At 41.1% G+C, this 15,935-nt stretch overlaps 1 protein-coding gene across 1 annotated transcript in view; it reads left to right on the forward strand.

Moving 5' to 3' along the window:
* Nucleotides 1-15,935, forward strand: part of LOC122791463 (zinc finger protein 708-like) — a 985,758-nt gene that overhangs the window by 614,121 nt on the left and 355,702 nt on the right. The window contains exon 5 of the mRNA XM_044059208.1: nucleotides 14,432-14,557. Within this exon, the coding sequence (XP_043915143.1) occupies nucleotides 14,432-14,557 (126 nt within the window). The remainder of the gene's footprint in view (nucleotides 1-14,431; nucleotides 14,558-15,935) is intronic.

The raw sequence follows: 15,935 nt of genomic DNA on the forward strand, positions 1-15,935 counted from the left end.
CCCACCCCAAGACAAAAGAACCATATCAACATCAAAGAAATTAGGGCTTTACACTTGGCTCTATTAACCTTCAAATCAGTCCTCCAACCAGGAACCCTGAAAGTAATCACAGACAATATGATGGTCCTGTGGTACATAAACAAGCAGGGGGTAAAAAAGTCCTACCCACTCTGCAGCCTAGCAATCCAGATCTGGAACCTAGCAGTATCCCTCCACATTTACCTGGTAGCTGTTAATATCCCTTCAACAGAGAATGTCATGGCAGACTTCCTGAGCAGAACGTCAGCTCCAGGTCATGAATGGATACTTCACAGGGAAGTATTTCTGGACATTATCCACAGGTGGGGTATTCCACAAGCAGATCTTTTTGCCTCCACCCACAATAGACAGCTGCCCAAATTCTGCACAAGGAGTCTGCATCCACAAGTGTGGAAAGTGGACGCCTTCTCCTTCTTTTGGGAGGGAATGTACCTCTATGCTTTTCCTCCCTTCACCTTCATTCAGAAAGTCCTTCTGAAAATTACAGAAGGACACCCCAAAAATCATACTGGTGACCGCCTTTTGGCCAAGACAGAATTAGTTTCCCCTGTACTTCTACTAGCCAAGGGCAATCAACACAGGTTACCCCACTGAATAGACCTGCGCACACAGGACAGGGGATCCCTACTACACCCTCAGGTGAACAATCTGAAATTAACCTTATGGGTGATAGGGTTTTGATCCCCTGCAGACACCTATACTCGAGGACGTACTCTGTGTTCTGCAGAAGGCCAGAAAACCTAGTCCCAGGAGAAACTATGTATCCAAATGGAACAGATTCTCCTGCTGGTGTCAACAGAAAAACCAGGACCCTCTGACTACCTCCATACCTATGCTCCTGTCCTACCTGTGTGGGCTACTTTCAAAGTGCATTTATCTGCCATCTCTGCCAGTCTGCCTGTCACCCCACCTCTGGCTTCTAGACTAGAGGTTAAACTTTTTCTCAAAGGGGGTTCTTCACATCAGGTCTCCCAGGAAACCAATACCTTCCCCTGGAGACCTGAACTTCGTATTAGAAAAACTTAAATTGTCACCCTTTGAACTAGCCCATTCAGTATCCCTGAAGTTATGCACACTAAAAAAACAGTGGTATTAGTGGCTCTTACATCCTCCAGGAGGGTCTCTAAGATACAAGCTCTCATGGTTACCTCCCCCTACCTTGCTTTCCACAAGGACAGAGTTGCTCTCAGGACCAACCCTTCCTTCATGCCTAAGGTGGTTAATGAACGTTCACTAAACCAGGCCATTAACCTACTGGTTTTCTACCCTCAACCACAAAACTCCTCAGAAAGGACTCTCCATTTCTTGGATGTCCACAGATAACTGAGGTATTACCTAGACAAAAACAAAACCTGTCAGAAAGTCAAACCAACTTTTCATTGCCTTCCACTTGAGAGCTCTAGGGAAGGCAGTCACCAAGCAAACCATCTCTTCATGGATTTCAAAATCCATTACCTTATGCTACTCGTACCATGGTAAATCCCTGCACTGTCAAGTCAAACCTCACTCCACCAGGGCTGCTTTCTCAGCTGCTTTTTTCAAAGGAATTGACTGTGCTTCAAGCCTGGAAGCTACCGCTTGGATTTCTGCCCACACATTTACCAAACATTAAAAACTGGACCTAGTCTCTAGAGCTAGGGCACAGTTTGCCAGGTCCATCCTCCAAGGACTCGTTGACCAGGGAACCCAGTTCTCCACCCAGAACCATACCTAAAGGCTCTGGTACTCTCCCTACTGTTATGAATACTGCAACATGTGAATAAAAGGGCATAGAGTAGTTGTGTAAGAACTTACCATAACCTTAGATGTCCTTCTCTTCCATGTTGCAGTATTCAGTCCCCCCCAACCTACCCCTCTACCTTACCGGATTGCATACCATGCTGACTTGTGGGGACATAACCCTTGTATATTCCCCAGATCCCCACTAAACGCAAACTTCCTGCTACCCTGACTCTAGCCTACATGTAATTCTAAGGGCTCCCTTGGGACCATTCTACCCACAGGAGTACTACTATATGCGGCAGTTCATTCTGAGGAGGGTGCGTGTAGACATCACCTTTATACCCTATGTTGGTTTATGGCCCTGACAAGGGATGTCACATGTACCCTCTTGAAGCAAAGACTTTGGTATACTGACCGGAAGGTGGCGCTGCAGGCAGCAACTCCCTACTGTTATGAATACTGCAACATGGAAGAGAAGGACACCTAAGATTATGGTAATTTCTTACACATCTATTCTTTGTAGCATATTCTTACATTTTTAAATGTGTATTTTATACACACACATATATTTATATATATATATATATATATATATATATATATATATATAATGTGTGTGTGTTTGTTTTTTTTTTAATAGCATATCCTTGTATCTGTCAATATGTTTTGTTAATTTCTTATGTGATCTTATTCATCTGCAGCTGTACCTGCAAATGGTCCATTGAGATTGTTGCACTACTCTGGTAAACAAATATAAATAAAATAAATAAATAAATGCTGAATTCCTCTCATATTTTATACAGTTTAGTAACCGTATGTGAAGTTTGAAAAACTGCTGTCTTCAATTCACTTAGTGTAGAACAGAAATGCTGTGCTGTAGGAGGAGATGCAGCATTGTACCTGTGACAGGTGCTTTGTTTGTCTGTCTGATATTCTTCCTACAGACAGTTATTGTCACTATGCAGCCACAGACAGATTAGTAGAAATCTGCTTCTTTGTGGGGAGACATTTAAAATGGAATACAGGAGCTGATAAAGGAGGCTTAATTGTACTGGATATGAAGTGAATCTCTTCAAAAATATGGCCAGGGAGCAGTCTGTTTGAAGTTATATTACAGACTAAATGTAATTTTTGCTTTTCCCAGTCTGTGATGCCTTTCAGGCATTTTAACTGGTAAGGGGCTCTTCCTTTGGGCAGCTGTTTGAAATGTGACATACACCACCTATAGCCTGATATTTTGAAAGGAGGTGAGGAATAATGACTTGTAGTCGAAGGTGTCGAGTTCTTTAATTTACTTCAGTCAGTATTCCCGAGTATTGTGAGCTGTTGCCCATTGTCCTATTCCACAGGCTACAGTAGGACATGTTAAACTGGAAGGCTGCTCACATCTGTCTCTCTACCATGTACCATTCCCTCAGTCCCATCATCTTTGCTGTTTTTTAGATTAAATCTGCCACAAGTAAAGAAGCTTGGATCTCTAATTATCTCACACCTTCCATCACAGAGTGAGCAATATGCCAGCATTTTATTCATTTTGGAGTAAATGGGAGAGCTTTTTTATTACAAAGTTTTGTCATTCTGTGCACACTATCTTTGTACTTTTGACTCTACCTGCCATGATGCCACCTCTTCCACACCTTGGTCCATCTGCTTGCTCTTCTTCATTTTCATAAACAACCTCCCACTTGATGTACGTTAAATTCAACTCTTTCTATATGATGACTGTAAGGCGAAACACTAAAAAAAACAAATTTTATTGTCCTTGGAGATTCATTAGTGAGAGATACGGATGTCCCACTCACCAGGTTGGACAAGGAGAAAGTCACGGTTAGCTGCCTGTCTGGTGCCAGATCTCCTCAGATCCCCCATGCACTCAGGTCTGTTAGCAACAAGTACCATTATGACTCTGTTATGGTTCACATTGGTATGAACAAACTGAGACATACTTCACTGGACTGTATGATGGTTGAGCTCTCGAGTATGTGTTCCAGGCAGGTATGTCCCTAGCCTTGAGCATCATACTACCATCACCTAGAATGATGCTGCAATTTAAACAAAAACTGATTGATTTCAGTAATTGGCTTAGTTTTTGGTGTCATTCAAAGGGTATCCAGTTCCTTTAAGCCCGGGATGCAGTGGTCGATAAACCTCACTGCTTTGCCAGAGATGGTTTGCACCTGGCCCCTCTAGGCGTTTGGCTACTGGCAATGGGTCTTAACTCCCCCATAGTGCCTTTTTTAGTCAAGGTTTCGAAAACAACATTACTGATATGAAATTAAGCAATCAGAACAAAATAAGGAACGTGCTGCTAAATGGTAGGAGTTTAAACCAAAAACTGCACTGTCTGGAAGCACGTCCATCATTAGAAGATGTAGATGTCTGTGCATTCACAGAAACCTGGTTCAAGACCTCAGAGAATACCCCGGCCATGCAAGGCTACAATGCCTTTCATACCTTTAGACTGCAAAATGAATGTGTGAACACCAAAGGAGGTGGTATTTCGCGTCTATATTAGAACATCGTAAATGCTAAACGTCGAATGCTCACAAGAGCAAAAATGCTGAAATTTTAATTCAGTACTGTGGGGGGCTGTGCCCCCCACACCCCCCGCTAAATTTTTATTCCAACTCCAAGATCGCACTACAGTGAAGAAAGGGCAAATATCCCAATCTTCACTGTACTGCAATCTGAAAAACGGACCTTCTACATTTCGGCACTTTCGCTTTTGTGCCGTTCGACATTTTGATTTTATGATAATGATATAGATCTGGTATTTCTATCTATATTAGAGATGCATTCACCTCCCATCTAGTTAGACTGGACAACTCCATGAACTTACTCCAAGTCTAGGTTATAGTGGGTAAGACCCCCAATCAAGTCATAGCCAGTTATAGATTCACCTCCATGGGTCATGATGGCCACGAAGCCTTCTTACCCAAACAGGAGATGATCCAAATTTTGCTGAACACTCTGGTTATGGGGGATTTCATATATCACCATCAAATGAGAAACCTATGCTAGCCCCAAGTCACTAGTGCAAAAGTTCCTTGACTTTGTTAATTCAAATGCCCTGGAACAAATTTTTCATACCCCAACAAGAGGAACAAACATTCTAGATCTGGTCCTGGCTAACATGTCAAACAGATGCACTGCCGCAACTGTTGGACACTTTAAATCTGACCACAAAACAGTCACCTTTGAGCTGGCACTAACAGAACTCACAAAGGGTGAAATCAGACTAAAAATGTCACCAAGACAAACTATACTTTCCTAGGGGATAATATAAATGCATTCCAAGCCCCCATCCCAAGCTGGAAGTGGTAACTATGCCAAAGCTTACATTGAAGTCCTGTACAATCACTTGCTTAAGTGTATAAAATTGGCTGTACCAGAAAGAATCAAAGTAGAGCCCCAAGTAAACACAAGCTACCATGGTAGTCATCCAGCATCGAAAAACTTTACAATAAACACAAAAAGTTGCTGTCCAAGAAAACAAAGGCAAGGTCCCAGCATTGGAAAAGCACCCTCCTCAGCCTCAAAAGGCTAATAAGACAACTTGTCAAATCCTCTAAGGGCTCCTTTGCCAGAAACTTAGCAAGTACAGCCAAGGATAACCAAAAGACCTTTTACAGCCACATATGTAGCCTAAAAAGGTAGGCCCCAAGCATGTGCAGATCTAGTGACCAAAGGTATCACACACACTGACCCCACAGAGATAGCAAACGTGCTAATGGATAGGTTTAGCAAAAAGTTCACCCCTTATCCCCTCCTAACTTATCACAAACCTTCCCCCAATCTCACCCCCCCACCCTACATATCTGAAGAGCAGATACTTGAAGACTTGCCCAAGGCAAAACGCACAGCCCCTGTGGCACTAGACAACGTCCCAGGCTTGTGCTCTAAACAGGCTAAAGCATAAACTAGCATCACCATTAAATACCTTTTTCAATCATAGCCTGAACACAGGCTTTGTTCCTGCGGAGTGGAGAACAGCAACAGTTACTCCCCTCCACAAAGGTGGTCTAGCAACAGACCCAGGGAATTACAGACCCATAGGCCTGACCAGCCTCATCTGTAAAGTCATGGACTTTATCATTAAGGACCTCATAAATAAATAAAGGCATAGATGACCTGCAAACCCTGGATCCTACCCAATTTGGCTTCATCAAGGGCAGATCCTGCCTGTTAAATCTGATGGACTTCTTTGAAAATGTGACCAGGGCCATTGACTAGGGCAAATCTGTACAGACAGCATAACTTGACTTGGCAATCCCAAATTCAGGCATTACAGAAAAATGTAGAAAACTGAATGTAGACCCCTTCCTTGTAAGATGGGTTGCCAACTGGCTCACAAACCAGACATGCACTATCAAAGTGGGTGACTCCACATTAACCAGCAGACCTGTTACCAGTGGGGTGCCACAGGGGTGAGTGCTGGGCCTCCTACTGTTTGGTATTTACTTCTCAGAAATTCAGGTCATGACTAAGGAGTTGTGGCTGACAAACTTTGCAGACTGGGTGCAATCATTGAATCCCCAGATGATATCAGTATACTCCAAGAGGGTCTCACGCAGACTAACGACTGGTGTATTAGTCACGGTCTCAAACTGAATGCAAAGAAATGCGTCATCCCCTTCAGCACAAACAGTTCCCCTTCACACTATCAAATCAACAACAATACCCTAAGTATCCACAAAGTGGTAAGGGACCTGGGATCACAAGTTGACTGCAACCTTAACTTCAACCACCATGTGTCTGCTGTGATAAGGAAGGCTTTCTACATAGCACACTTGATTAATAAAGGCATTGCTTTGGGAGCAAAAGAGGTCATAACCCCACTATACTTGGCACTAATCTTCTTCTTTCGGCTTTTTCCCGGTTAGGGGTCGCCACAGCGAATCACCTGTCCGCTCATGATTGGCAGTGGAGTTTTACAGTGTCAAGTTGCCAGCCCGGTGCCCAACCTTCCACAGAAGGCACACACACTCACACACCTAGGGCCAATTTAGAGTGTCCAATCCACCTACAGCATGTCTTTGGGATGTGTGAGGAAACAGGAGCACCACGCACAGAAGGCACCCCAGCCGAGGATCGAACCGGTGAACCTCTTGCTGTGAGGCGACAATGCTAACCACTGCACCACCATGGCGACCCACTATACTTGGCACTAATCCAGCCCATAATTGAGTATTTTCGGCATGTACAGTACAAAGCACCTGCAGCAACTGGAGAGACTTCAAAGGTTTCTAACAAACAAAATCAAGGGGCTCCAGCATGTGCTTTACACAGACTGAAGTCCCTGCCACTATACTTCGTATCATGGACTTCTTAGGGAAGACTTATGCCTGGCCTACAGAGCAATCCAAGACCCAAACCTAATGAACATGCTGTACATCAGTAAATCAAATGGGACTAGGGCTACATGTTCCAGGTCCTAAATATGGCTTGTGACTTAAATAGGACATGCTGGAGGGACAGATTTATCTTCCAGTGACTGTCGCATCTTTTGAACAGGCTATCAAATCATGTGAAACAGAGCACTTCTATGACACTATTCAAGAGGAACCTGGATGAGTAGATGGGGCAACGTCAATTCGTACCGGGGATCAAGCCCACAACCATCCTGTACATGAGCAATCATAACTAAATGCAGTCCTTGAGTATTGACTAGCATTTTTATGATATTACATTGGGATGAAACCACTAGGCTTAAAATGACCTCCAGGTCAATAGCCTAATAATCTCCTGTGATCCTACAGCACTGCGATTTATAGATTTACATTAATTATTTAGACATACAGAAGCAACTACCGTACTTGAGTATTATCGCAACCAGATTTTCTCAATAATGGTTGCTTTCTGATGTAGAAATGTGACCAATAATGGTGTGACAGTGACAGACAATGTTTTTTTCTTTCACACTGAAGGTTGTTTTAGGCAGGCTTATCAGTAAAAAATGAGTAAGTTAATGTCGCTGTTTAGGTATGCGCTTTACCGCCAGCATGTCATGTAGCTCGCAGTAAAGTGCATACACACTTCAGCTGTTAGGGCTGCTGTCTTAACTCACTGCAGTTGCTCACCAGTTTCCCCCACATAAAAAGGCACAAACACAGGAATTCTACTTTTGCTTCACTTTTTATTTTTAACAAATTTAAACATAGGCTCAGGTCCAAACATGGCAGTAATGACAGGAAGAAGTGCAGCATCAGCCAGTAACAGGTTTTCCGTACTGTTGTTAGTAGGTTTAATCAGGAACCCATAATCAGCTATCAACCTCATTCACCGTCAGCGAAGGGAAAGCAACTCACGATATACACCCTGTAATCTTCTAACATTTAAATATCTGAAGGCCAAGGATTGCTGCCTTTCTTAGTTTATGTCTCATGATTTTCAGTAAAGGTGCTAAGAAACTGTCCCCGCTTGGGAAGCAATGCCCATAGTTTTAGGCAAAATGAAAGATACAGTCAAAATCAGTTCCTGAATAAACCTAAGACCACTTCGGGAAACAGCTTGATAATGTGATTCTTCCTGTCGTTTATGGCATGCATTTTCATTGGGATCTGATCATGTTTAGACGTTGTTAAAAATAAAACTTTAACCAAAACCATCCTTCATGTCTTTGCGTGCTTGCCTTCTCTGAAGGATTCCATCCACTCTGTGAAAAGAATCCATTTGTCAGTACGGTAGCAGGCATAACAATTCAAGCGTAAAAACAGGAAGAGGGTTTTCTGAAGTGTTTTTTTTCCTAAGCCAATGCAAAGTTATTCCACAGCAGTAAATGCCGTGAATACCACCTTGCAGTGTTTCATGGCCTCATCTCTACTGAAGTATGGGAAATTTGCAATCGTGAAAATCTGGTTGCAATAATATGTAAGTACCGCAACTACAGTTAGACCTTTTACATTGAAACAATTGGCTGACAACTAAGTAACTCTTACTGGATCACAAAGAAACAAATTTGTGATAATTGGCACTAACCAAAGAGTAGCAACGTGCCCTAAAATACTTCACATAACTGATAAGTTCGATTACCCCATAGAAATTGCAGCTTCATTTAGACAGCTAGCCCTTTGGCTTAATTAATCCCTCAACATTCAAGAACACATTGAAAAACTCAGACCCAAGATGAGCAACTTGCTATTTTGGGCACATATATTATCCCAGTCTTTCTTTTCCCCTGTCAGATCTCCTATTGGGGAAGAAGTGCTACACATCCAACTGGAGTATGGTATACCTCTTTTTGCCACAGCCATACACAGAAATGCAGCAGTGCTTCAGTCAATCTGTAACAAAATCTGCAGCTTTATCGTAAATTTTCAGTGTATTGAACATCAGTGTGTTACCTCTCAAAAGCTAAACGAATATTTTTAGAAGATAGGTCAAGCCTCTTAGGCTTCCTGCTGTTGAAATTGCTTAAATAAGACACTTTAACCAGTCACTGTGAAAATGATTACAACCACCTTACACTGCATCCTCAGAAACCACGCTAATGCAAGACCTACCTTCCAAGTACACACCTTGAAACATCACTGCACTGTGACCACAGCTTCTCATTATAACCCCACAAACTATGGAAATCGCTACCCGAACATATAACTGAAATGTCCGAATACTCAACTTCTGATACCAACCCAAAACAATTTCTGCAGGAAAATTCAAATGCATCTGTAGTAAGACAGGTCATGTTACATAACTAATGAAATCTCCCAAATGAATCTACTCGTTACCTTTTACACTGACACTTGTGTGTGCGTCCCTAGCAAGATACAACAAGCTCCTTGTAAGTGTGTATACCGTTCTTCAACCATTATCCCCTTCCATATTTACTTTCACCCACTAACATTTGACTCCCCTGTACCTTCCTGACGTTGTTCTACTTGTTCTCTTTCTGTTATTAAGCTGTCCGACTTGCCTCATCTCTGATTGTACTCCATTTTTTTTTTGTAAAATACATTGCCATTGTAGTGACTTTATATACAATATACTAGAACTCATTGCTGTACTATTGGTTTGCTTGTATTTGTATTGTATTTTCTGTTTGTGTTGTAGTAATTGTACTGTGTTGTAATGTGCTTTACAATTTGTCTGTGTCTGCCATTGTTTATGCTTGATCAGTGCTATACCCCAGTGCATAAATAAAGTAAACAATATTCATGGGTTTTCTGTCTTTTCCAAGAAATCAGAGGCATCTGTTGTCCCTCCAAATAGAAAGGCTTTTTCTAGTCCCAAGAAAAAGATCTTGGAGACCCTTTCTGGATCTTTCAAGACTGAAGCAAGTTGGTGGTTTTCCCAAAATTCAGAATGCTTTCAATATTGAAACTTCTTGCCTTTGATCCTTCTACAAGCCCCTTTGGTGACATTAGACCTCCTAGATGCCTATCTGCACACACCCATAATAAATAAAGACCAGAAATTCATAAGGTTCAAGGCAGAAGGCTTGCACTACCAATTTACATTATTGCCCTTTGGCTTGTCTAATGCACCAAGGGTATTTACAGGGTATTTACAAAGTGCTTGTCACTAGTCATTGCTTTCTGCAGGACAAATGGTCTCCGATTTTATCAGTACTTGGATGATTGGCTCATCCAGGCCCCTTCCCTGCAGAAGATAGAAAGGGCCCTAAAAACTGCCAACTGTCCCTGAACATCCACAAGTCTCGGTTACAGCCAGCAAGGTAAGTCACCTTGATGGAAACCCTTTTTAATTAGGACATGTAGAAGGCTTTTCTACTACCAGACAAAATCCAGTTCCTAACATAGTATTTTAGTGAGATTACCAGTTGCAGCAATATATCACTCAGGGAATTCCTCAGTCTTGAGTGCATGACCTGTTACATACTGAGTGCTCCCGTCAGTGGGATGCACATGTAAAAACTACAGTGGTATCTCAGAAACAAGATGGTACCAGCATGCAGACTCAGTACAGACCAATGTCGCCTTTCTGTTTTGCATCAAGAAGGAAAAAAAATAATGGATCAGGTAAATCTGCCTCTAAACTGGTGGTGCCATTATAGGTAGAGCCATAATCTCAGATGCTTGTAACAGTGTTATGTTGCATTATGTATGCTGTTTTTTATCAGTAGTTCTTTATCAGGTTCTCCTTGTTAAAGGATATATGGTCATTGATGCAATGATGGGCCCTGGGGAAATGGTCCTGCATTCTGCTGTAATTCTTTCTTTGTTCTGTCTCTCTTTCTTTTAATGGATTCCAGCTGCCACATAACTCTTTTTTTTATGTCAGCCTTTGCAACAGCTGTTGTCTCTCTCCTCCGTTTATTATTTCCTTCATAAATTTGTTGGCAGGGGGAGTATTTTTCCCTTTCTATGTTCTTGACACTTCAGTGTCCAAAGCAGAATAGTGTTCAGTTTTATGTATCCAGCTTTGAAGTCTTCTTAGTGATAGTACCTCTTTGTTTGGGGTTCTGCATGCCTTTTGCTAAAAGGATATACTCCGTGCAGATGTCCAGAAGGTAGGAGGCCTTTGTTTCATGCTAGGAGAAATCTGAATTTGCTTGCCTTTTGCTGAAAAGTGGGAAAACAAATCTTTTAAATGGGATGGCTTTATGCACTCTTTTTTCACTGTTTTTGTTACACCCTGCCCATGATATTAGGAGAATAGTTACATAAATACGATCAGTGCACAGTAACAAAAACTCTATGCAAGTAATACACAGTGGTATCACCAATAATAGCAAATTAAATAACAACAATAGTGCTAATGATAACCAGGACTATAAATATTAGTAATACATATTTTTTCTTCAATCACAGGGATTTTTCAATACAGTTCTTCTTGGTTAGGACAAGAAGTTAGAAAATCTGACCAGCACTTTATAGCTCTTGAAAAAAGGATAGAATGAAGACCTGCAATATAAATAGGAACTGCTGGAGAGGCAGATACATCTCTGAGGTTGCCTCTCCTCTGGATTAGGCTTCCAATCCATATCAAGTAGAGCACCTCCATGACATTGTTTAAGTGCAACCTGGACAGCTGGATGGGAAACTGTAAATTTTTACTGGGGAATTGCCCCTGCTTCTCTCCTGGACATGAGTAGTCCTTGCTAGAAAAACCTTGGGCATAGACCATATTTGTCATCAAGTATTATATTGGGATTCAATGGTTAGGCTTGTAAAGAGCCTTGGGTCAATAACCTAGTGACATCCTATCACCCTGTGAACCTATAAAAAGAAAATTCTCTCAAAATGTATTATCCACTGCATTGCATTTTGTTACAGCATCTACAGGAAGCAAATCTCTTGTAGAGTTGAGAGCTCATTCTTCCAGGTACATGGGTGCCAGCTCAGCCCTCCTTTGGGGTCTAACAGTATTACACCTGAGGCAGCATCTCTAAAGCAAGGGTGGGTTTTGCCATGAGCATCATGCAGAGATTGATGTCCCCTACAGGGAAGCCACTCTCTTGTCCATAAGCTCTGGGAATCATCCTAAGAGTTAGTACTGCAGCACTGAATATGAATAACATAGTACAGCTGTGTAGGAACTTGCCATAAAATTACATGTTTCTTTATATTCACTGTTGCCTTACCAGTCCTTTCCTTCTTTCTCCTCTTGCCTTTTTCTCCCTTGGGTTAAGATAGGTGCCCATGTTACATTTTGTTCTCCCCTTTAAGAGGTAAGCTGTCTTTGCAGCTACAGGCTAGTGGAGGTCCATCTGATTGCACTATCCCACCTGGGATGGGTCATCTTTGGGTGGGTCATGCAGCAACTCCAGGGAGATATTCCTGTAAACTAATAGGTTAAGAAAAAAACCTAATATGGTGCCAGACAGTATCCCTTTATATAACTCTGACATTGATTGGTGAGGGAGTCTGCTGGGCCACAAAGGGGAGGGTAGAAAAGATCTAGTATTCGAGATAACTGTTTGGCTTCTAAACTGGAATCGCAAGAGTCCGTGCTGCAGCAGTGAAAATACTTAAACATTTATATTTATGATAACTTCCTGTGGAATTCTATATTTTTAATCAAAAACCGACAAAGAAGAGAACATTGTATTTTTGTTCATTTATATTCAGTAGAGATGTCTGCAGAGATTTTCAGCTGGTAGTTTTACCAGGGAATGCCCAGATTATTCTTATTTTTAAAAATGTTAACTGTGACTTGAAAGTTTAATAATTTGATGCAAATTAGTCTAGGCGAGTCAGACTTTGTACAAAGTGCTTTCTATATCTTTTCTGTTATGATTGATTCTTTTGCCTTTGTTTCCTCGGAAACTTGAAAGAAAATATCCCAGGTAACATCTAGTAAATTGGGAAAGTCATATTTGTCAGGCAAGCCCCTGAAGAGGATGTTATTGCGTCTGTTTCTTGCTTCTGAGTGAGTTAGCTTTTCTTTTTCATGCATGCAGTTTGTTTGGAATGCAATCCATTTTTTAGCCTTTGAACTATTGTCGTTACTGGTTGAAATCCTTACCTCATTTCACAGTTTTACAGAAGACTCTGGCTGAAGTATTCCTAATAATACTGAGTTGGTCAGATATTTTCTCAACTAACTGTAACGACTATAATGCTTCTTTCAGTTCAGTGAAGTGAAGATGCTGTCAGTAGTAGCCTTTGAAGTAGATAATTTTCAGCATCCTACCAAGTCTGACTCGTATGAGATGGCAAATAGGTTAAAACTTCTGGAATGTGAATAGCCTTCAAGAAGAAAAATGTCAGTAAAAAACATAAATACAGACACCGACGTCAGGGTCACACCATTATGGGAAAAGGGGAACTCGTCATATTGACAGTTCATTGTTCTGTTAAAAAAAAAAAAAAGCCATCCAGTGAAATGCTAGTGACTGTACAAATGACTGTCATTAGTGTTTCATATACAAGTATACCTCTCAACTGTCCAGATTTTCACAGAATGTCCATATTCTTGTTCTGTTCCTCATAAAATTTGTAGTTTTCTTGCAAACCACGGAGGACTGGAGTCACTAAATAATGACAGACTTTTGAGTTTCAGACTTCATATCCATCAGGAAATGCAGCAAACGCTGTTAATTTAGCATTTTTTAAGTGTACAAGAACAGTATTTAACATTTCTCTATTTTGGGGCATTTGTCCCCCTGTTATTTTTGGCTTTGTCCAGATTTCTTGAGCTAAGAGGTTGAGAGGTATGATAGAAGCCTTAAAACCTATTTTTTTCTTTCTGATATTTCTAAAGTTATATGCCTTTTAGGTTTAATTTCTTTTTATGGTATTGAAACTGAAGACTGTTTTGTTTTTGTAACTTGAGATTCCATGTCTTCTCCAGTTTTGTTAGCCATGCTGATGAAAAACAGACTGTAATTTTTGCTAAAAAAAGAAACAAAATACGTATAAATCCATAGGAAAGTGAAAAAGTAGTAGCAGACTGTAATAATATATAATCGAATGTATTTTTAGTTAAAAACAAATCATTGAAATGTTAAAATTCATAAGTGTCATTGTGTTGATTGCATGACTGTAATTTATTGGTACTTGTGTTACATGTGTAGCTTTCGTATCTGGTCCTGTGCTGAAAAGGGATTGTCAGCAGAGCCGGACTGTCCTAATTATTAAACAGAAATAAATAAATAATATAATCAAGAAATAAGGAAGGTTTCCAGAGGTAGCAAAAGTACACTATTAAGCTTGGCCATGTTCTTGGAATCAGTAGTCTAGTTAATTATTTTGTTTTCCATGTGCAGGCTTCGTTGTCCCAAAGGAGGAAGTGCTGTCTTTTATTGTGGGTTATGATGAGATTGTACCTGTGGCTACTGTGAAGCCGGAGAAGATCACAGAAGAAAAGCAGTGCCTTGGAGATGCGCCTAGCAGTAAGTAGATGGCTTGTGCTTTGAGATAAGCAGATGTCTGTCAAATTGCTGGTGCCTTGGGGCAAGTCGATAACTGATGGCTGATAGTAAATAGTGGTAAGTTTATGCCTGGCACCTTGTAATATGTACACGGCTAGATAATGGGCCTGTGATAGAAATATATCCACTGTTAAAGGAGTACCGCACCCACAGACTCAAAAAACATGTTTAAAACATCATGGCATGATGTTTCCTACACTTTAACAGCACTCTGGGATTATTTACAGGATTTTAAATATTTTTATATTTAATTCCAGACTCTGACTACCTGGAGGCTGGCATATTGACGTAGTTTGGATTAATCAGGTTGCCATCCAGTATCCCAGAAATCATTGTTTGGCTCAAAAATTTTACATCATGCAGGCCTCCGTTTGCCTAAAGTTCCTGTCATTTCATAGATGTTGCATGCGTACAAAGTACTGAGTAAAATAGAACAGTGTAAGTAACATTCCCTGCTGCTGGATGACTACTTAAAACAGAAACAGGGCAAATGCCACAGAACACACTCAAAGTGCTGTTTACTGCTGCCTTTTTTTCTAATTTAGTTTAAATGGCACTAATTTGTGAGACAATGAATTCCAGTCCATTTACTTCTCCCCTCCCCCATAACACTTAGCTTCCCTAGCTGTCAAATTCCTGAGGGTAATTTGACCTGGTAATTCCATTGTTTGGCAGATCTCAGCAGGGTGCTTGACTCATGTAATTTAATCTTTGCTCTAGCATTTCCTTTGTTAGAGGGGACATTTTTTGCTGCACTAAGAAGCACTAAAGGTGAAGGCGTGTCCATATTCATTAAGGATATCCACACCTCCAGGTTAGTTGCACAGCATAATGCATCCGAGATTATCCAAGTGCAACTAACTCTGGGCAAGACCGCAATCCAAATTGTAGCTTGCTACAGACCCCCCACCATGCCCCAGGATTCACACTCCTCATTTCTTGATGCACTGGAAAGTATTAGGGTACAACCCAACACCCTAATAATGGGCGATTTCAACTACCCCACCATTAACTGGGAAAACTACTCATGTACCAACTCTTTTGCTCAACGTTTTCTAGAATTCATAATTTCCAACGCCTTGGATTAACTTATTCACACCCCCACCAGGGGCAGCAATATCCTAGACCTGGTCATCACCAACATAGGAAACCAATGTTCCACACCAGAGGTCAATTCCTCGTTGGTCAGATCCGACCACAAGCTAATCGGCCTAGATATCCACATCCCACCCCCAGCCCCAATTACGGAAACCATCATAAAAAACTTCTCAAAAGCCAACTTCACACTTCTTAAGACAAAAGTGGCAAACTTCATGACACCCATGCAGACGGACAATAG

The sequence above is a fragment of the Protopterus annectens genome, chromosome 17.part0 (assembly GCF_019279795.1).
Source record: "Protopterus annectens isolate FY-2018-M chromosome 17.part0, PAN1.0, whole genome shotgun sequence".
NCBI classification, from domain to species: Eukaryota; Metazoa; Chordata; order Ceratodontiformes; family Protopteridae; genus Protopterus; species Protopterus annectens.